General features: G+C 32.7%; 1 protein-coding gene across 1 annotated transcript in view; it reads right to left on the reverse strand.

The window, feature by feature from the left end:
• Window positions 1-22,818, reverse strand: part of LOC127709607 (uncharacterized) — a 187,467-nt gene that overhangs the window by 56,377 nt on the left and 108,272 nt on the right. Inside the window, exons 56-66 of the mRNA XM_052215208.1 lie at window positions 21,621-21,911; window positions 20,909-21,057; window positions 19,515-19,656; window positions 19,000-19,103; window positions 15,702-15,905; window positions 14,546-14,720; window positions 10,441-10,715; window positions 6,756-6,911; window positions 5,317-5,494; window positions 4,669-4,817; window positions 788-1,280 (exon numbers count right to left, since the gene is read on the reverse strand). Coding sequence (XP_052071168.1) covers window positions 788-1,280; window positions 4,669-4,817; window positions 5,317-5,494; window positions 6,756-6,911; window positions 10,441-10,715; window positions 14,546-14,720; window positions 15,702-15,905; window positions 19,000-19,103; window positions 19,515-19,656; window positions 20,909-21,057; window positions 21,621-21,911 — 2,316 coding nt within the window. The remainder of the gene's footprint in view (window positions 1-787; window positions 1,281-4,668; window positions 4,818-5,316; window positions 5,495-6,755; window positions 6,912-10,440; window positions 10,716-14,545; window positions 14,721-15,701; window positions 15,906-18,999; window positions 19,104-19,514; window positions 19,657-20,908; window positions 21,058-21,620; window positions 21,912-22,818) is intronic.

Below are 22,818 nucleotides of genomic sequence, written 5' to 3' on the forward strand. Positions count from 1 at the left end.
ATAGGTCCCCTTTGAAGTACAAAAGTTCTAAATTTTCCTATTAGAATTGAAATAATTCTATCATGCCGTGCTCTATGCTAATTTAAACATGGGTAGGCATTATATTTGTCAACATTTCACACCTCGCTAACGCTTGGTATAAAGATACTGACAAATATAATGCCTAATCAAGTTAAAATGAGCATAGGGCATGGCATGAAAGTATTATTTCTTAATTATATCAATGAACCCTTTAGATAGCCTGTGATTGATGCAGTCAGTGTAAAAGTGTAATGCTGACTATCAAAAACTAATTAGATATAAGAAGATGTGGTATGAGTGCCAATGAGACAACTCTCCATCCAAGTCAAAATTTATAAAAGTAAACCAAGTAGACATTAAGCCTATTTATCAGTAAAATACAGGAAAAAAAAAGAAAAAACAAATCCTTCAGGTAATATTTCCTGATCTTGAAGAAGCTTCTGTTCAAGTTTCATAACATTCCATGAAGCTTCAAAATGATGTCTTAAAAATGTATTCCCAGATCGTATGTAAATGTTTAAAAATGCAAAAAAAAAAACCACCATTTATCAGTAAAATATTTTAAATTGAAAAAATACAATTTCAAAGTTTTGCTCTAGATTCTGACTTTTGATCATAAAAATTAAACAAAATGTAATGGTCTTGAAAAAACAGAATCCTTTTTGCTAGGTTTGCAATATCTTTTTGAAAAGTCTCTGCTATTGTACAACCATAGGTTTTTTTATTATTTATTATACAATCACACTTTGATAATTAGTAAAAATACCTGTTGTATAGTATATAGCACTTTTGTTGTATAAATGTCCTGTGTCATTTTCTGCTAGAGTAAAAGGTTTCAGGGCCAGATTTGACAAATTGAATGTAACAAGTGTTTGCTGATTAATATCACAATCAGAATGACAGTTTGACAAAGAGCACTGTGTATTGCATGGTATACATGGTCTATATATCTCTTTATATGGTACAACATCTGATTGTAACTTTTCTGTACCGATTCCAGCCTCATACTTTATTACTGGATTAGTACCTCCTCTGAATGGGTTACCATAGCGACATTTATTGCCAATTTTAGGTGGAATAATTAGGTCTTTGAAGTATGCTTTAGCTGAGAAGACATTAAATAAGTCAGATGTATCTGGTACATAGTTGTTACGATTCCATACATGAAGTACAAGTTTGGCAGAAGTACTAGGTGGTTCTATACCACAGATTTCTGTTAATTCTTCATCATCTGCATACACCAATATACACCAGTTTATCTGCAACGAGAAATGTAAAGAAAAAAAATCTGCTAATTTCCAGCCCCCTAAATGTTACTTTTATAAAGGAATTTATTTAAGACCCACCATCTATCTTAAATGCACCTGGACGAAATGGGACGCCCGTAAATGACACGGAAACCAGGCGTAGAAATCATACTTTATTAGGGCGTCATTGTAGTGTTTACGGAATGCATGTCCAGGTGTCAACCAGGCGTAAACCAGGCGGAAACCAAGCGTAACTGAGGCGGAAACCAGGCGTAAAATTAGGCGTAATATTTAAATGAGTACGCCTGGTCCACAGAAAACCAGGCGTTATATGCAAATGAGTACGCCTGGTCAATAAAAAAAAACAGGCGTAATATCCTTACATAATACTACACTTATTTTAAATCAGTGTATTACCCTAGCTGTGTACTTTTGTGTATTTGATACAAACTTCTGTACTATTGCTTAAATTTCTCATTGTTTGACATGAAACTTGAAATATTAACTATTAATTGAAGAAGCTATATAAATAAATACATACATGTATTGGACAGACACTGGCTCAAATAAGTTTAAGTTTAAATTAGAATTATAGCAATTAATTCTTCCTGAAATAAAACCAGCATTTTAACTAAGTTTTTTTTTTGAAAATTAATGTCATTTGAACCAAAATATCAATGATAATACTGCAATTTAACTTAATGTGAAAGATTTTAATGTTATCATCCAAGGATGAAGGTTTTCAGAATTCAAAATTACTGTTTAAAAATAAAACTTAGTTACTCACATAATTATCTTTTACCATGTATATTACTTTCCTTTTATTTCACAATTTTCATTAATCAATTTGATTCCATAATTCCAATTTCAAATTCTTCCAAATTATCCCTGAATATATAAAGCTGCCATAAGTCCAACTCTTGCAAAATAATACCAAAGAGCCAAATTTTGAAAAAAAAATCCCATGATCCTTTATCAACAAAGCATTATGGGTATTATGATTTACGCCATTACAACAGTTTTACGCCCGTAGGAAAATTTATGCCTTGCTTATTTCAATTTACGCCAGGTTTACCATATTTTCTACGCCCGTAAGGACTACAAATTTACGTTTCCTGTTCCCTTACGCCTGGATCTGGACACGTAACTACCACTTACGCCTGGTTTACGCCAGATTTCCAGGCGTAATACGCCTTATAATTTCGTACGGGCAGGGAATGGCGAATAACCCTAAACATTAACAATGTGCATTGTGGAACCCTTTTATTCACTGGTGAATAACCATTTGAGCATTTCGTTTTAATCTTAAGTTATCTACCATAAAAATGACTCTGATGAAAAGCCCTACAGAGCTTATTTTGTGTTGGTATATGTTTATCTGACTTTAAATAAATCTTTTATGCTTTATGACATCAATGAAGTATGCAAATAAACTGTTATCACAGAGATATGTCTCGCCTTTTTGTAATTTTGATAATGCAAATGTTGAAATTAAAATAGCAAAACTTTATCATGTAAGTTATGCAAATATTCAAAGTCGATTAACCATGACTGAAGGTATATGGTTAAACAATCTCCATGGAATGAGATGTGCCGATGCTAATACAACTGCATACCAAATACCATTGACTTATTATAAGTCGTTCCCTTTAAACAAACCTAAACACAAACATTAACTTGTAAACTATGTAAAAGTTTCAAAGTCAATGAACCATGATAAGGGGTGGGGCTATATAATCTCCATGGAAACGATACTTGCAAATGCCAATAAATCTGCATGCCAAATATCATTGACTTAACATTAGCAGTTCATCTTAAACTGATCTAATCACAAACTAATACATGTAAACTAAGCAAAAGTTTCAAAGTAAATAGACCATGACTGAGGGGGCGGGGCCAAATATTCTCCATGGAAATGAGATGTGCTAATGATTATACAACTGAACACCAATTAACATTGGCCTACCACTAATGGTTCCCCTTGAACTGACCTAATCATAAACTAATTCATGTTAACTTAGCAAAATTTTCAAAGTCTATAGACCATGACTTAGGGGGCGGAGCCAAATAATCTCCATGGAAATGAGATATGACAATGCTTATACAACTGCATACCAAATATCATTGACCTACCACTAGTGGTTCCCCATAAATTGACCTAATCACAAACTAATACATGTAAACTATGAAAAGTTTCAAAGTCAATAGACCTTGACTGAGGGGGCAGGGCCAAATAATCTCCATGGTACTGAGATGTGCCAATGCTAATTCAACTGCATACCAAATATCATTGACCTACCACTAGTGGTTCACCATGAACTTAACCTTATCACAAACTAATACATTGTTGACGCTGCCGCCGTCGCCGCCGGAAACAGCATACCTATGTCTCGCTTTTTGACTCCGTCAAGGCGAGACAACAAAATGGCAAAGAGTCTTTTGGACTGGTTTGGAAATTACCGTATAACGGGTTATTTTCACAGGTGTAAAATTTCAGGATTTAGGGGCATCAAAGCATACGAAAAATTTAAGCGGTTTTTATTATGGCGGATTCTTTAATCCCAATTAAATATTTTGGCGGATACTGAAATGGTTGCAGTTAAAAAGTTGTAGAAATTGACAATGTTATGGTTAAATGATTGTTTTACCTGCATGACATCTTATTTATTGATTATATTTGATACAGTTAATCAATAGAATACCGGTACTTAGAAATTGGTCACAGGTGTACAAACTTCTGGTAAATGTTACAGTTGATTAGTTACGAAATTGACCGGACCTTTGATGTACTAATTAGATCATGAATTTATCATGAGTGACTTGCGACTTATATATAATTGAAACTAATTAATAAGGATAAAATACATGACAGTATACCTTACACTCTTATATTATTAATTATTTTATTATGTAACCAATTAACCAAATAACACCTGACAGCAAGGGAACAATGGCCTTTTGCATTTATGCTGGTTAAATTAACAGAAACCATTATTGATCCGACGAACAGAAAAAATAGATAGTTTTCAAAACGCTTTAGCTATTAGAAAGAAGCGACCGTATGCATAAATTTTCACGGAATTTAATTTCGCGATTTCCCCTTACCCGCCAAAATAAGCGAAAATAAACACCCCGCAAAAATAACCCGCTATACAGTATCTCCCTTAAAAATGTAGTACCAGACTTTTATTCCTTCATGCAAATCCTCCGGTAGTATTTTTCAACTGTGTAAAGTTTCTTCACTATCTGTTTAGTTGTTAAGGGGGAGATGCACTTACAAGGAACATGGACAGACAGACAGACAGACAGACAAGACGGACAGGCAGAGATATTTCTGTATATCTCCAAAATCTTTGGTGTATAACTACATTAACAGTGTTTTTAGTCCCAAAATACATACATTTACTTCATCGTCTTTCAGAGGACTGACTACTACTTTGTACCGGTGATAGTTGGCCGATGGATCAAAAGATAAATCTATTTTAGCCTTCATTAATCTCTGTGTATTGTTGTAGGCCTGGCACCAAGTAACTACTTGAGGTACATCACCTGAAATAGTATGTTAATAACCAATTATAACTTATATATCTGATTTGAATAAATCAATCAGCACTAAATAAACAGGGGTTTTGTTTAAGGTGTAATCATTCATATAGCAACATTTGCTAGCAGCAGACTATGAAATTTCTGTGAATATATACTATTAAATAACCTATGTATCACAAAAGATTGCTGAAAGAATTTCAACAATAAAGTACAGTATACTTTTGGGCAATCTACTGTCAGCATTGACCTAGGCACCACCATTTACAAGCTGTCAAAAACCACTACAACTAAGATATTCAGGAGTAATCAATAAACTGAATATAATTCTGTTGTATTCTTCCTAGAAGTTATATCAGATCATGACTGACAAAAGATTTCAAAATAACAACAGCTCCAAACAAACAGATAATTAACAACCATAAGGCACCATTAAAGGTTTTGTAGTCAGACAGAAAGAAAATAACTCTAACCCAGGTAAGATAAACAAATCTTGTAAACGTACCTGTCAATATCTGTACACCACATGCTGTTTGTGCCACGGGAATGCCCATGTCTACAGGTTTAGTAACCACTGTTGCATCAGGACTTTTAACTATTGCATATGGAGTTTTACTTGTAGTCACAGAAGGAGGAGTGGTAGATGTCATATCACTGGCTGAACAGTTACAAAATGAGCAAGTCTGAAATTAAATGGTACAAGTATTGTAGGTAAAAATTATCTAACTGATTCATTTGTGAACAATTGCTATCTATAGTATCTTACTATAAATAAATTCAGAAACAATTCACTCTTTACAGGACTATTGAAGTCTCATAAAATCTAACTTACATCAAAGTAAGAATTTGAAATCAATGATTAATAGTTATTGGGCTCATTATTCCAAATGAGACATTTTCATTTAGTTGCAATTTGTACGAATTTGCAGATTTTTCATTAAATTATTGGTCATTTTTTCTATTTGATTGAAGGGCATAAAGCTTGAGTTAGGAAGATAACTGCTATATTTACCTTGTAACATAAAACAATATATGCCAAGTGATGGCAATAGTAGAAATGGATCAGCTGGACTGAAAATATCTACATGTCCTTGCATCTATTGAGTAACACATTATATTACTGCATTTGGTTTTGTGCATAGAAAACTCTCTTTGGTGTGACAGATTTGAATTTTCAATATCAACTCTAACTTCTACTCTTTTTTGAGACTTTTGCATAGAATCATATTAAATGATGACTATACTTTAATGGTAATATTTCTTTTTCTTTTAGCTACCACTAATTAATTATGTCAAATATTGATGTCATTGATTTGATACTGTTTCCCACACTTTTTTGTAACCTATCTTCTGCACTAGAATATTTCTCTGGACTTACCTTGCAACTGAAAAACGAAAGTTCCAAGTAAAGTTTTACAAAATAATTAGGTATTACATATGTATTGACCACAGATTTACCCTAGTTATACTTATCTATTTGGAAAATAACTGGTATACTTTTATGTTGCTCTGTTCCCAATGATGTCATTTAAAAGTGTTCTTAACAACAATGGCGTACAAGGTCAATACTCATTTTGTCAATGTCAAGCAAAATGACAGCAAATTGTTCAAGGAATGAAGAACATTTAACACTAAACAAAATCTCTGTGACACTGTAATATTCAAAGACAATAGGGAACTGTCGGGGCACTTTGTAAAAATGAAAATATTTTAGATGAGGGAATGAACATGTATGTAACCTGCAAGAGAATAATTAAAATGTTTCCACTTTTTTAAGCCATTTGTTTAATATTTTATATATAGATTATAACACATCCTTTCCCATATCTGCCCTGTTACTATCCCTCAACCCATGAGCCCTTGTCTTGAGTCTTTGGGTGATGAGGGAGTCTCAGGATAATACAATTTTTCCATATTTAAGCTTAAGAGTAACAAATTTCAAACCTCTGCCAAAGGATCTTCCAGACAACAATCACACAAATGAAGTGTCCAGTCATCTTCAGTTATGTAATTGTAAGTAGCTATACCATCTACAGGACCATCCCATAGCATGATCCCAGTAACTGGAATCCCTTTACCATCAGCTGCTTTTATTGTAATCTACAACACAAAGATAATATATTATAACAGGACCTGATGCCTTATCAACACAAATTTAGTAAAAAGGGATATATATTTAAAAGTTATCTTCAATATTTCTGTCTACCCAATTTCCCCTTTTTTAGACAACTGCCTTAGGCGTAGAATTAAATACAGGCCTTTCTCTAAACAAAAACATTTCTTAATTAAGTGTAGTTAAGTCAAAAAGCTACAATTAGGTAAAAAATAGGTCAACAAAAGTTTGGTATAGGTTCACCATTGGATGCATGATTTAAAGATTCCTACAGGAAACCATTAAGTCTATTACTAGCTGCTATGACCTTGACCTTTATTCTACTGATTCCAAAATAAACTAGAGGCTTTAAAGAGCCTGTGTAGCTCACCTTAGTCTATGTGCATATTAAACAAAGGACACAGATGGATTCATGACAAAATTGTGTTTTGGTGATGGTGATGTGTTTTGGTGATGGTGATGTGTTTGTAGATCTTACTTTACTGAACATTATTGCTCCTTACTATTATCTCTATCTATAATGAACTTGGCCCGGTAGATACAGTGGAAAATACTTTGTAAAAATTTACAAAAATTTACAAAATTTATGAAAATTGTAAAAAATTGACTATAAAGGGCAATAACTCCTTAAGGGGTCAATTGACAATTTTGGTCATGTTGCCTTATTTGTAGATCTAACTTTGCTGTACATTATTGCTGTTTACAGTTTATCTCTATCTATAATACAATTCAGGGGCAGCAACCCAACAATGTGTTGCCTGATTGGTCTGAAAATTTCAGGGCAGATAGATCTTGACCTAATGAACAATTTTACTCCCATGTCAGATTTGCTCTAAATGCTTTGGTTTCAGAGATATGAGCCAAAAACTGCATTTTACCCTATGTACTATTTTTTAGCCATGTCGGCCATCTTGGTTCGAGGGCGGGGTCATCGGACACATTTTTTAAACTAGATACCCTAATGATGATTGTTGACAAGTTTGGTTAAATTTGTCTTAGTAGTTTCAGAGGAGAAGATTTTTGTAAAAAATTACAAAAATTTACGAAAAATGGTTAAAAATTGACTATAAAGGGCAATAACTCCTTAAGGGGTCAACTGACAATTTTGGTCAAGTTGACTTATTTGTAGATCTTACTTTGCTGAACATTATTGCTGTTTACAGTTTATCTCTATCTATAATAATATTCAAGATAATAACCAAAAACGGCAAAATTTCCTTAAAATTACCAATTCAGGGGCAGCAACCCAACAATGGATTGCCTGATTGGTAAGAAAATTTCAGGGCAGATAGATTATGACCTAATGAACAATTTTATATCATCAGATTTGCTCTAAATGCTTTGGTTTCAGAGATATGAGCCAAAAACTGCATTTTACCCTATGTACTATTTTTTAGCCATGTCGGCCATCTTGGTTCACGGGCGGGGTCATCGGACACATTTTTTAAACAATATACCCTAATGATGATTGTGGACAAGTTTGGTTAAATTTGTCTTAGTAGTTTCAGAGGAGAAGATTTTTGTAAAAGATTACAAAAATTTACGAAAAATGGTTAAAAATGACTATAAAGGGCAATAACTTCTTAAGGGGTCAACTGACCATTTTGGTCAAGTTGACTTATTTGTAGATCTTACTTTGCTGAACATTATTGCTGTTTACAGTTTATCTCTATCTATAATAATATTCAAGATGATAACCAAAAACGGCAAAATTTCCTTAAAATTACCAATTCAGGGGCAGCAACCCAACAACAGGTTGTCCAATTCATCTGAAAATTTCAGGGCAGATAGATCTTGACCTAATAAACAATTTTACCCCATGTCAGATTTGCTCTAAATGCTTTGGTTTCAGAGATATAAGCCAAAATCTACATTTTACCCCTATGTTCTATTTTTAGCCATGGCGGCCATCTTGGTTGGTTGGCCGGGTCACCTGACACATTTTTTAAACTAGATACCCCAATGATGATTGTGGCCAAGTTTGGTCAAATTTGGCCCAGTAGTTTCAGAGGAGAAGATTTTTGTAAAAGTTTACGGACGACGGACGCAAAGTGATGAGAAAAGCTCACTTGACCTTTCAGGTCAGGTGAGCTAAAAAAGGGATTCTTCTTACCAAAGAACTCTTGAGTCAAAACTTAGTATAACTCAAAGAAATAAAAAGAGATTATGGCATTTCATTTGAAAGATTCTATCTGGAAACCTCAAATTCCAATCTAGCATCCTTGACTGTTCACCTACTGATCCCAAAATAAAAAAAGGGCTTCTTCTTACCAAAGAACTCTTGAGTCAAAACTTAGTATAGCTCAAAGAAATAAAAAGAGATTATGGCATTTCATTTGGGTCCGCCACCATCCTGTGAACTACAGGACCTCCTGTCCTGTAAATTTTTTGCAGCATGCAGTATTAAAATTGGGAAAAATGTGTTGCTATATCAAACACAAAATATTGTTTTCCTCCCGAGATCAATGAAAAACAATTGTCCTTATATTAATTAGGATCGCAGAAATACCCTAGTCATATATATTTATAGATATATATGGGCAACACAAATAGTAACCCAATCAGAATGCAATAATATAAAAAGCAGCCAATGAAATCACGCTTCCATTGACACACGGCGAGATTTTCTTGTCAACTATTTTATGCATTCCCTAAAAATCGGCATTTCTAATGTGACTTCTTTTTTTTTAAAACATATTATAAGACGATTTTAAGGCTCACTGGCTTGTCCCCTACTGCCTAAACCCTTTCAATATTTGAATATTTTGAAGATTTTGTATCTCGATTATCATGTCTGTTGCGTCAGTTTCCAGCATTTCTTTTTTCCCCAGTTCATTAAGCATGCACCGGAAACACATGTTGTAAACAATGCCATGCCTAGTCAAAGCACTCAGAATGCAGGATTTTGCATCTAATTTTTCAAAATTTTTCTGGGGGGGGGGGGGTGGGGGGCATGCCCCTGGACCCCCTAGCAAGTTCGCAGCGTTTCGCGCTGCTCACCAGAGATATTAAGTAGGTCCTGTAACAGCAATGAAGGTCCAGTAAAAAATATTTGTTACTGGACCTCCTGACCTGTTAAAACAATTAAAGTTTGGCTGGGTCTGGTGCCAGTGATATTCTGTTTATCTCTCCAATGGACATTTCTAAACCAAGTTGGATTAACATTTAATTTGTGGCTCAAAAGATGATGTTCAGAACTGAAAATGCACATAATTCTGAACATTATATTGCTGAGCATGTATTAGCCATTTGGGCAGTATTAAATGATTGGTGTGTCAATCCTCACATTCATTTGTCAGTTCGTTTGTTTGTAATTGCTAAAAAAACAGCGACTTGATTTAAATGAACATTTCTAACAAACAGGAGACATGGTGGTGTTAATTTGTTGGTTATGCTTACAATTTTTCTAGTTCATTGTATTATAAGCTGAATTTGATAAGCAGCTAAAAAGAAATGATTAAAATATCAAATGAATTTTATTAAAGAAATTATTTACATTTTAAAACATACTCTTACCTGATAAGTTCCACCATTTTCAAATTCAGCAGACCTGATGTATGCCCCAGTATACATTTGTTTTTTATTAACATTTCTTGCCAGCTTTATACTGATAGCGTTATCATAAACTAAGTTCTGGATATTATCTTTTCTATGGATAAGTGACCATTGTTGACCACTGGGATCTTTGAAGCCAATCTGTTGTAGTTTTCTCCAGCTTGGGTTGTTGATCATAGATACAGCCTGGTCAGGACACGGTGGACCTTCAGAATTAGCCAAATGCAAAAATGTGCCTAGAAGTTAAAATAATAAATAATTTATAGTAAGCTGGATGGAAGCCAATACAGTGGACTCTTCTCCCTGTAAATAAGAATATTGTGATGAAATTTTATATGAAATCAGGTTCTTTGCGGAAATTTAAGTGAGGAGAGGCATCACACATATAAGTGATATCCAACCTTTGTAAAGAATTGAATAACAAAGTTTTACATTGAAATATTCACTTGTAAATAGCCAAAAAGCATTTGTGAATTTTGGTACATACACATAGGGGTGACTTAGTTAAAATAAGTTTTTGACCATGACTTTCAAAGTGTGGTTTCTTCCTTGTATAATACACCTTCTAGCAGAAAATAATCATCATGCCAAGTTTCCTATAGATTGAAATAAACAATTAATTTCCCCATAGGCGACAATGATAGCCTTTTTCGAGATACAGACTTTAGAAAGTTGATTTTTTTAACGAAACCTTGCTAGAATTAAAGAAAAGTTATTAGGACAGTATTTTTTGGTCCAAAAAATATAGGTTCGCGTTGCTTTTCTTAGTGTAATTTGTACTTATCTCCCATGCCTTTCAATTTTGCACTTAAAAATACGTGTCTCCTCCTAGCGTTTAAAAGACATCTCAGTTCCGTTAGGGCTAAGGAAAATAATTTATTAGGCCTTTGGTATAATGCAGAATGCACGAAGTCTCTAATAACAAAAAATAACGGGCGCACATATCAACCAATCAGGATTAGCTATACTCTTAATTCTGAATACCATGTTATGCTCATAAAATGGCTGCGCCCATAAAATCTAATGGTGTATTGTAACCTTAATTAATCCAAACTAACTCTTTTGCTTCCCCTCCCCCCTTTTTCCCATTGTAGGTTTTCCCCTGTACTTATATACCTTAATTGTTTCTGCTGTTTGTGTGTGTTTGTGACTGTTTAACAAAAAGGAGTCCCAACCAAATCCTGAACTGAATTGAATTACTAGTCCAGTCTGGTGAGGAAACCTTGGATATGTAATCAAGGCTTGAATAAATACCAAAAGACAGGTTTGGGCCAAGTAATCCACAGTTTAATTATAAATTCCAATTAGATGCAAACATATAATTAGCAAAATATAGGCGAAAGACAAAAATACATAGATCAGCAAAATTGGGGTACTCATTACAATCAAAAACTACACAATATCTACATAAGACATAACTATAAACAAGAAAAACAAAATAACATGCAATAAACAAGAGGTGAGGTGGGTGGGAAATCAAATATAGTTTCTGCTGAAAACTTTGCTGTTTACAGCCACGCCAAATTGAAAGTGAAGTGAGCGCACTTTGTTTCAAACAATTTTTAATTAGTCATGTGACTGGTCAACATGAGAGCCACTTTCCCATTGGTTTCAGTCAGTCTCTTGACCAAATATGGACTGACGTCCAAGAGTCAGACATGCCCCAGATGTAATCCAACACCACCTTTGTATGTTGTGGAGTTTCCCTTATCAGTGCCCCATAGGATGCATATGTCTGATAGTGATTTTATTTGGATTAATAATATATTTAACTAAATACCCCGTAAACTCCATGGGTTTTTAACGTTAGATAGCATACAACAATTTGCTATAGATGGAAGGACAAACCCTGGTCACACAGATAGAGAGAGAGACAAGCTGATTACTATAGGCCTTCATACAATCAATTTAGGACCTTAATTATGTGCATTCTCTTAAAAACATAGATAGTCATAAATTACCGACTGTTTGTTTTGTATAATATTTAGAATGGTAAAAAATTCAATGACAGATAAGTAGAAATTCAAAATGACCAAACATCATCATTGCATGGCTAGCACTCATTTTAACTAAAATAAACTGTTAACACAGAGATATGTCTCGCCTATTTGTTATTTTGATAATGCAAATGTTGAAATTAAAATAGCAATACTTTAACATGTAAGTTATGCAAATATTCAAAGTCAATGAACCATGAGTGAAGGTACAGGGCTAAACAATCTCCATGGAAATGAGATGTGCCAATGCTAATACAACTGCAAACCAAATACCATTGACTTTTCATAAGTAGTTCCCTTTAAACAAACCTAAACACAAACATTTAACTTGTAAACTATGTAAAAGTTTCAAAGTCAATGAACCATAATTAAGGGGTGGGGTTATATAATCTCCATGGAAATGAAACTTGCAAATGCCAATACATTTGCATAACGAATATCATTAGCGATTCATCTTAAACTGACCTAATCACAAACTAATACATGTAAACTAAGCAAAAGTTTCAAAGTCAATAGACCATGAATGAGGGGTAAGGACCAAATATTCTCCATGGAAATGAGATGTGCTAATGATTATACAACTGCATACCAATTATCATTGACCTACCACTAACAATTCCCCTTAAACTGACCTAATCACAAACTAATACATGCAAACTAAGCAAAAGTTTCAAAGTCAATAGACCATGAATGAGGAGGCGGGTCCAAATAATCTCCATGGAAATGAGATATGCCAATGTTTATACAACTGCATATCAAATATCATTGACCTACCACTAGTGGTTCCCCATAAACTGACCTAATCACAAACTAATACATGTAAACTAAGCAAAGTTTCAAAGTCAAAAGACCTTGACTGAGGGGGCAGGGCCAAATAATCCCCATGGTAATGAGATGTGCCAATGCTAATACAAGTGCATACCAAATAACATTGACCTACCACTAGTGGTTCCCCATAAACTGACCTAATCACAAACTAATACATGTAAACTAAGCAAAGTTTCAAAGTCAATAGACCTTGACTGAGGGGGCGAGGCCAAATAATCTCCATGGTAATGAGATGTGCCAATGCTAATACAACTGCATACCAAATATCATTGATCTACCACTAGTGGTTCACCATGAACTAGACCTAATCACAAACTAATACATTGTTGACGCCGACACGGGAAACAGCATACCTATGTCTCGCTTTTTGACTCCGTCAAGGCGAGACAAAAATCTTTAATCAAAGTCATTGATGTGGAAAATGTAGATCATAATGACCTTCCTTTGTCTAAATGCTCACATATTCTCAAGGATGAAACTTATATTATTCATACACAATAGCTAACTTTTTTGCAAAAAAATATTGAAAAATATACAAATTTAATCTTGAATTTTGTGAAAGATTAATTACTGTGCATGCGAAGACAAAAACTATTATAAAAAAATGTATTTAATAAAATATAAGAAGATATTTGTTTTTCGTGCATTATTTTGTACATGAATTAGGCCGTTAGTTTTCTCATTTGAATTGTTTTACATTTGTCATTTTGGGGTCTTTTATAGCTGACTATGTGGTATGGGCTTTGCTCATTGTTGAAGGCCATACAGTGACCTATAGTTGTTAATTTATGTATCATTTGGTCTCTTGTGGAGAGTTGTCTCATTGGCAATCATACCACATTTTCTTATTTTTATATCTCATAAAGTTGGCTTTAAATTGGTGATAGCTGCGCTGTCTATATATCATCCAAATTTTACTTAAAAACTGTAGTTTTCTTACATTATCACAAACATTTCACAAAACTTTTTCTTGAGGTTCATAACATTACTTACAGATATATATAAAAGTTTAGTATGGGATACATAAATTATATCATTTCTTATATTGTAATAAACCTGCGATTTTTTTCCTTCAAAATGTCACAAATTGTGCTTTATCACTGACAACAAAGAAATTCAAAGACAGTAAATTCAAATACTTAAGACATAAGTTTGTTTACATGTATGTAGTAAAGATTCAATTTCAAGCCCATTGCTGAAAATTAATTGGAGTGATTTATGATATATAAGCATCTACTTACTTGTAACTAAAGATGCAGAACCAAACCAAACTCTGTCATTAACAAAGTCTGTACCATCAACCACATGTCCTGATGTTGGTTTTGAGGAGTCATATAATATAGGGGCAGATTCTGTACTGACAGATAGTCCAACATGATTGGTTGCAATGAGCTTTATTATATATGGAATGTTTCTCTGTAAATAAAGTTATAAATTAAAATTTTCATTTTTATGGTAAATTTTCTTTTTACATATATGTAAAACTATTCATACATAGATCACTAGGCTTTCTGCATGTTGATAGTATTAAAAAAATCAGCTGTTAGTCACAATTTTAAACTGTATATGAAACCAATTCTGTTTATCACATTGATTAGAAAATTTTCTTGTCACAATGGATGGCAATAAAAAATCATGTATTGAAAAACCCTCTTACCCCTACAGAAAATCAAATGATGATCTTATAATTAGAGGAAATTTTCCCCTTAACGACATTGGTCAAGTCTCACATTTAGGTTTTTATCTCACCCCTGATGCCCAATATATAGCAATGCTAATAGGGCTGCGGCAAAGGTGGCGTAAACAATTTATATCAAGTTATAAAGGAGGAAGTTCACAAAGGGTTAAAATTAGATTATACTGACAAATCTTGCAATCTCCATTTAATTTCATTCTTTCTGTACATTTTTTTCATACAATGTGCATTGTTCAAAGAAAAATTGAGCCAAATTTGAGGAAGGGATCTGTTTATCTTTTTGCTTTACATTTTCACTAATTTCTAACTGATTTTGTATTAGACAATAAAACCAAGATGGATGTTGGAAATGTTACATAACACAGTGAGAAATAGTTATATGTGCATTTGTATCATACAAATTCATATATATAACAAATAAGTAAACATCAATCCTCAACATTATAGCTGTCTTTTGGGGGTCTGTCACCGTACTGGAAAGTATATATTCATCAGTAATTTTAAGCCAGGGTAATTCCGACTGAATTAGGAAGGATGGATCAAATTGATGAATACAGTAGCATAAAGATGATGGTTTCTATAAATGAGAAACATAAGATTTTTCTGTGTTAAACACATCATAGCACTAATACATTTTTCAAAATGCACAACACTCTAATATCAGTTACTCTATAACTTAAAATTTTACAAATATAATATACCTCCAGTTGAAGTTCTGAAAACATATACTGAGAATAGTTTGAATCCAAAGTTATCCAGTCCACCATCAGTACTTCAGAGCTTTGATCTGAACAGGAAGACTTATTCCACAGGGATATTTTGAAAGAGGCAATATCAGATTCAAGATCAAAGAACCCCTCCCACAGTCCTGTCAAACTGCTGCTTTCAGGAGTGTATGTAACATTCTGAAAAAAGTATATAATCAATTTAGTGTGAGCTATTTCTATCTATTAAAAACGCATCCTGTTGATTTTAAGCCAAACTCCACATGACACAGACAATAAAACCTCTCCTGGTATGAAATAAATAAAATAAGGTCTTAACCCCACCACATTCTAATATGCCTGTCCAAAGTCAGGAGCCTGTAGTTCAGTGGTTGTCTTTTATATAAATTATGTTTTGTTATAAATTAGGCCGTTAGTTTCCTCAATTGTGTTGTTTCATATTTTTCATGTTGGAATTTTTATAGCCAACTAATAATACAGTATGGGTTTTTTTCATTGTTGAAGGCTTTACGGTTGCCTATAATTGCTTACATCCACTTCATTTGAACTTTGGTAGATAGTTGTCTCAATGGCAATCATACCTCATCTCCTTATTTTTATATTAATATGTATACCACTTTTAAAAAAGCTATGTTGCAATGGCAAGAGGCATATGAATGCCTATTAAGGGATCATAGATTTATTCTTATGAGGAAGCTCTGAGCATGCTCGAGGATGCTCGGAGCTTTTTAAGTAGGCTCTTCTCAGCAGTTTATGTGAAATTAATTATCATGATCCATTAAGATGTCAATCAAATCTATAGCACTTCTACAATAAGGAAAGTAGAGCATTATAGAGGAAGCTCAATTAACACCTGTGTAAACATCTGGTCGATTCAAATAAATCTTGCATTAATTTTACATAACTATAAAATAGATGGGAAATTCTTCAATAACACTGTGCAATACTATGAAAGTAATATCAAGTATTCACAGAAAGAAAATGTGTTTAAAACATTTTCTTAATAATTATCTTTTTTTTTTTTCAATACAAAAAAAAAACCCCAAAATTTATATTTAAAATATAAATATAACTTAAATTTATACTATATAAAATGAAATATAAAAGTCATCAAAGACACAAACTATGGACTTTGTGAAACTTTAAATGCTATAGCAAACTTAAATTTCGATTGAAAATGATGGCTACTTTGGGAAAAGTTGTAATTCATAGGCTAGGTTGAAAGACTTGTCACAATCGTTACGATAAATTGATTTTAGTTCAGAAATCCTCGAATTTTTTTTCTTAATAACTTTTTTTATTTGTTTTTATAATAATTAAACAGATTCAGTGGATCAAAAAACTTTATAACAAAAATTTAAAACTTAGAACTGGAATTTCTTTTGTCTATGCAATGCAACTTCTTTTCCCTAAATATTTCATATACAATATTTACATGAAAGTATTGAGAAGATGTTTTATTGATACTGTTTATGTTTCAAAAATTATACAGAGATTAAACAGAAAAAAATAAGAAATTATGAGCTTTATAATTAGGCTTCAATATAATTTCTTATAAATTTTTTAATGACCTTACTTTTCTTTTTCATAGCTACAAAATAACTCAGAAAAGTAATTCCACTGCCCAGACCAACTACCATAACCACCATTTATAACATACTATTAAATGTACAAAGTATTGAAGCATCTTTTTCTTAGCTCAATTAGCTCTCAGTTCTTAATGTTATTTTAAGGGGAAAAAGGGGAGAGAAATTGATTGGTTATTTTCTGGAGATGTTGACTTTCTTATATGCACTGACAAGTTATGTTCTATTTTTACTGTAGTACAGGACAGGATAAAACTTTACTCATGTCAAGTATTTCTTTATTTAAAACAAAGATAATATTCACACAATTTTAAAAAAAATCAATTAAAGAGAGACGTACTAGAGGGAAAACATTGGTGGTGTTACCCCCTCAAACCAGGGTTCCAATAATGAATTGCAACTTTTCCTAAAGTAGCCATAATTTTCTATAAAAAAACTAAGTTTGCTATTTTATAAAAAAACCAATGGTAATATGTTAGGGGCATTACTTAAATAAGTAATTTTCAAAATTACCTATACAAGTTATGTTGAAATCGTGGCTGTTTCAAATATTACTTCTATATCATGTATAAGTAACTTCTGTTAATATTACTTTTATAGATATCCATTCATTCACATTTTTCTTGCTTGAACAAATTTTCACAGACATCTGGTTATTTTCCCCATGAAATATAAAACTACTTAAATCCTCCTGAAACACTAATTACCTGTCTGATGCCACACTTCTTGGTCAAAGATTGGTCTCTTGGGGCTATTAAAATATTGTTTCCCTTAAAATCTTTAATAGAGATAGCCAGATATAAATAGATGTAACCTTGTGATTTATTTGAATTTATTTATAATTTGTAATCTTAATCAAAAACAATTATACATGTTCCTTAAATAATTGTAAGTACTAAGTTAAGTTTTTCAAAGACGTATAAAATAATTTATAAAAGTATTTTTTTTGTCATTATTTTTAAAGTTCCTCTCTATACTCATCTCAAATTGGATAAATACTTAATTTTATGAAATGATATAAAAATTCTTTAAAAAATTACATTTAGTACATGATTCTTTTGACATATAAAATAATTATTGAGGTATCAAATAATTTTCAAAAACAAAAAATACCTATATTAGAGAAACTTAAAAAATAACTTTAGTAATAATAATAATAATCGCCCCCTGACTTTTGTTTGTATCTGATAACTTTTATGTAGCATTTTATATAATATAAACTATATTTATATCATATCATCTAATTATAAAATTTGAGAATTTTTTTATCATAAAAAAGGAATGATTATTAAATATATCAAGAAAATATTTTAATGACTTTTACTTTTTGTGGAGACTTGAGATTTCTTTCCAAGCATTACACAGTACTGTTGAAGAATTTCTAATCTAATTTATAGTTTTGTAAAGTTTCATGCAAAATGTATTTGAATAGACCAGATGTTTACACAGGTGTTTATTGAGCTTCCTCCATAATGCTCTACTTTCCTTATTATAGAAGTGGCGTAGATTTGATTGACATCTTAATGGATCAGTATAATTATAGTCACATAAACTGCTGAGAAGAGCTTACGCAAAAGCTCCGAGCATCCTCCGAGCATGCTCGGAGCTTCCTCATAAGAATAAATCTATGATCCCTTTAAACACACAGAAACACATGTGTCTGTAAATGTGTCTTTAAAAACTCTAACCTTGTGATAATCTGGTCCACATGTTAATTCTCCTGCTTCGGGAGGTGTAGTGTCAACACTGAATGTTTGACTGGCTAGACTGCACTCTCCTGACTTGTCAGTTCCTGTAAAACGATGATGTATAAAACATTGAAATTTTCACCATACAATACATGTGTTTATTTGTAGAACAATTGAATGAAAAATGTGTTTACTTGTAGAAAAATTGAATGAAAAATGTAAAAAAATTAAACTTATTTTTTGTTTTCTTGGTTTAAGCATCTGACTTTGATTAAACATTTAAATTTTGCAGTAAAAGAGAGGCAAAAGATACTAAAACAAACGGGCAATGCCATGGCAAAAAAAGAAAAAAACCAACCAAAAGTATACAAAACACAATATAGAAAACTAAAGACTGAGCAACACAACCCCCCCCCCCCTCCAAAAAAAAAATAAAACAAGGGTAAAAAATATAATTGTTACATAAAACACATTCATTCTTAAACTGCCAATTTTATTGATCACAGTATACTTACCAAAAACCCAAACAACAAAACTTTTTCCAGATTCCAGGTTCAAATTCTCTACTTTGTAAAATGTATTCTGATTTATATTTGTGACAGGAAACACATTAAATATCCTGGATTTTTCTTCTTCTGTAGACTTTCCACCATCAATCTGTTTGAACATATAGTCAATAATAACAGTAGTTTCTAACTTATCAACAAATTGTGTTTGGAAATGTATTCCTTCTACAGAAACTGTCTCCTTTAATTTGTGGACAGACAAGTATTATACTCCCAAAGTAAGCAAGAAATGTTAGAAGCAAACTATTGTCTGCAAACTTGTTTAAGAGACACATATGATTTCACACAAATTTGTATATATCTTATTACAGAAAGAATAATGATAAGTAAAACAAACATGAACCAATAACCTTCAGGAGCTCATCAGGTAGCACCTGCATCATACTATATTAAACATTTTCAGTCCTGTCCAATTATACAGACTGGTAGACAGATCTATCATGGCTTGCTTTGGGTTATGTAATAATATTTTTTTTATTATGTGCATGTATGCCTTACATAATAACAGTAACATCCATTCATATCTTCTTTAATTTACAGCTGTTATCCTAATGCTAGCAAGTTAAAGGTTTGGTTGGCTTGCTTGCTTTGTTTGTATTAAAGTTTGCTCAAGCATTGTAATTAAGATTGATATCTGCAAACAATATAAGTAGGCGGAGTTAAACCTGTATATAGGTAAATTTGATTATTCAATAATGTCCAATCAAATTTAAACATAATGTATACAAGTTTAACTCTGCCTTTTTATATTGTTTTCATATGTCAATCTTAATTACAATGCTTGAGCAAACATTAATACAAACCAAGCGAGCAAGCAAACCAAACCTTTAACCTGCTAGCAATAAGATAACAGCTGTAAAAGTTGCATCTTTGTTATGTTTGTTTTAACAAATCACATATCGGACTTGAATATTTAGTTTGTTACACCCTGCGCTCTATGTTTCCTATGCCCGAATGTGGTTAAAATTAGGTCAACTTTGTCAGATTTTGACAATATCTCGATTTTTGGCCTTTTAGGGGGTTATCAAACACTTTATAAGAAAGGTTCAACAATAATATTTGTTTTTCACTGTCTTACATGTACATTCATCAACTTCAAACTCTTTTTCTCTTGAAACAATGGACTTAATATTTGGGGCCAAATAAGGCCATTATAGAACTTACTTCTCTATGCAACTGAAATCCTTTTCTGGATTTAACTTTATCAGGAATTCTCAAAGTAGTATACAAGTACCAAAACACTTATTATGAAACACATATAACATGTCAAGATTTGTTCAATTGTAACAAGGTTCAGTCAATTCTCAAACTCCTCAGAACTCATTTACTTATTTTAAGCTTACATAATGTTTACAGTCAGTGCCATTAACACCTGTGTAGTTAGACACAGCCACATAATACATCAATATCTCAACTTTGGAAAAAAACCCTTCAAACTGTATATCTAGATATGTATTTGTGTTGACAAAATCTTCCATTATAATAGTTCCAGCTGCAAAATATTAATTTAAATTAAGTCTACAAGATATTCATTTGAACATCTCTCAAAAGAGCTCTAGAAATTATTATTGTGCATCAGGTTGATATTAACAAGCCATATACTATTCTCTATGTATGGTAATATTGCACTATATAATCACATGTAAGTATTTCTTATGTATTTGCATTTTGAGTTTGAAAATCTAAAATTTACATGCAATATCTTGTAACTGCGTTCTATTTTTCAGCTTACATGTATACATGTGTATGTGCATTTAATAAATCATAATAATGATGTACGTATTTACATACAATCCGACATAATACGTGCAGTATTTCCACACATGTGTGTAAAATTTTAATGTGCACAAATGTTATTTAAATTTACAGTATTTCAGATATTCAACACATATATGTATTTCATTGGTTGATAAATGAGTAACCATTCAATCATGTTCATTTAACAATTCAGGGTTAAAGAAGAACTGTATCATGTATCTTGACCAGGTAAAGCCTTTATTTATTTAGTTAAGTACGGTAATCTGAATACAAACTGAACATTTAAAATTTACTTACAGGTAACCCCACCATCATCTCCAACATGAAAGCCATTTGATGTTACCATAGCAACAGAATGTGAAGCACTGTAAGCTTTGACTGTAAAGTAGTACACAGGTGTACCAGGAACCAGGTCAAGGTCATAAAAGGTAACTTTTTTGTCTTTTCCTACATTAGTAAATGGAACAATATTATCTCTGGTTTGTGTGAATCTCCTGTCTGTTCCCAAGGCAACCTCATAAAATGCTACTGCTTGGTTTTCATCCTGATTTTCAATATCACCTTCATTAACTTGAATGCCTGGATTTCCTGGAAATACAAAATTGTGTGTATCAGACAGGGTAATAACTCTGGTAAGTTCATATGAAAATGTATTTAAAAAAATAAAATAGTAGTAGATTATGCTCTGTGAAATACAAATATGAAAGGCATGATTATGCCTGACCATAGGACACCATGCCCAGCTCATACTATCTCATTCCCATATTTAGTAAATCATGAAATCTGGAACAAAACCCTGATGATGCATATATTTTATAATTTTCACTTCAGATAATCAGATGTACTGTGTTTCATGTTAATTTGACCAAAAATACAATGAAACCACAACTTTAACATAATACAGGATGGAGAGACAGACACACAAATGGATTGATGGACAAGGTGAATACAATAATACAGGTACTCCTGAACCTGTCTGATTCAGAAACAGTCAGTTATTTGATTGATTGATTGATTGTTGGTTACTTAACGTCCAGTGGCAAATATTTCATGCATATTCAGGACGAGAACAAATTAACAATAAATACAAAAGGTAGGTTCTGTAATGTAGGCCATCCGGGAAGAAGGTTGGGGAAATTTAAACTGCCACTGGAAAATGAGGGTTAATTGGATAGGGACAGCAATTTAGCCTGGCAACAGGTCACCTACGGACCCCTCAAAGAGTTGTTGCAAGGGTTCTTAACGTGCAGAGAGCGTGGCATTCTCTCTACACGAGGCATCGGATTTAACGTCCCCATTCTGACCGGACGTGGCTGCGTACTTGTACATCCCGCACAGCCAAACGGACACCCCACTTTAGCGAGGGTTTTACCGCCGGTCAGAGGAAAACCAATGGTGACCATATTTCTATTCCCCAGTCACCCTTGGGGGGGCAGTTATTTGAGAATAATAGTGTAGAAGAATTTGTCAAGAGTTGGAACCATCCCTCGCAAAT

The sequence above is a fragment of the Mytilus californianus genome, unplaced genomic scaffold (genome assembly GCF_021869535.1).
Source record: "Mytilus californianus isolate M0D057914Y unplaced genomic scaffold, xbMytCali1.0.p SCAF_7, whole genome shotgun sequence".
In the NCBI taxonomy this organism is placed as follows: domain Eukaryota; kingdom Metazoa; phylum Mollusca; class Bivalvia; order Mytilida; family Mytilidae; genus Mytilus; species Mytilus californianus.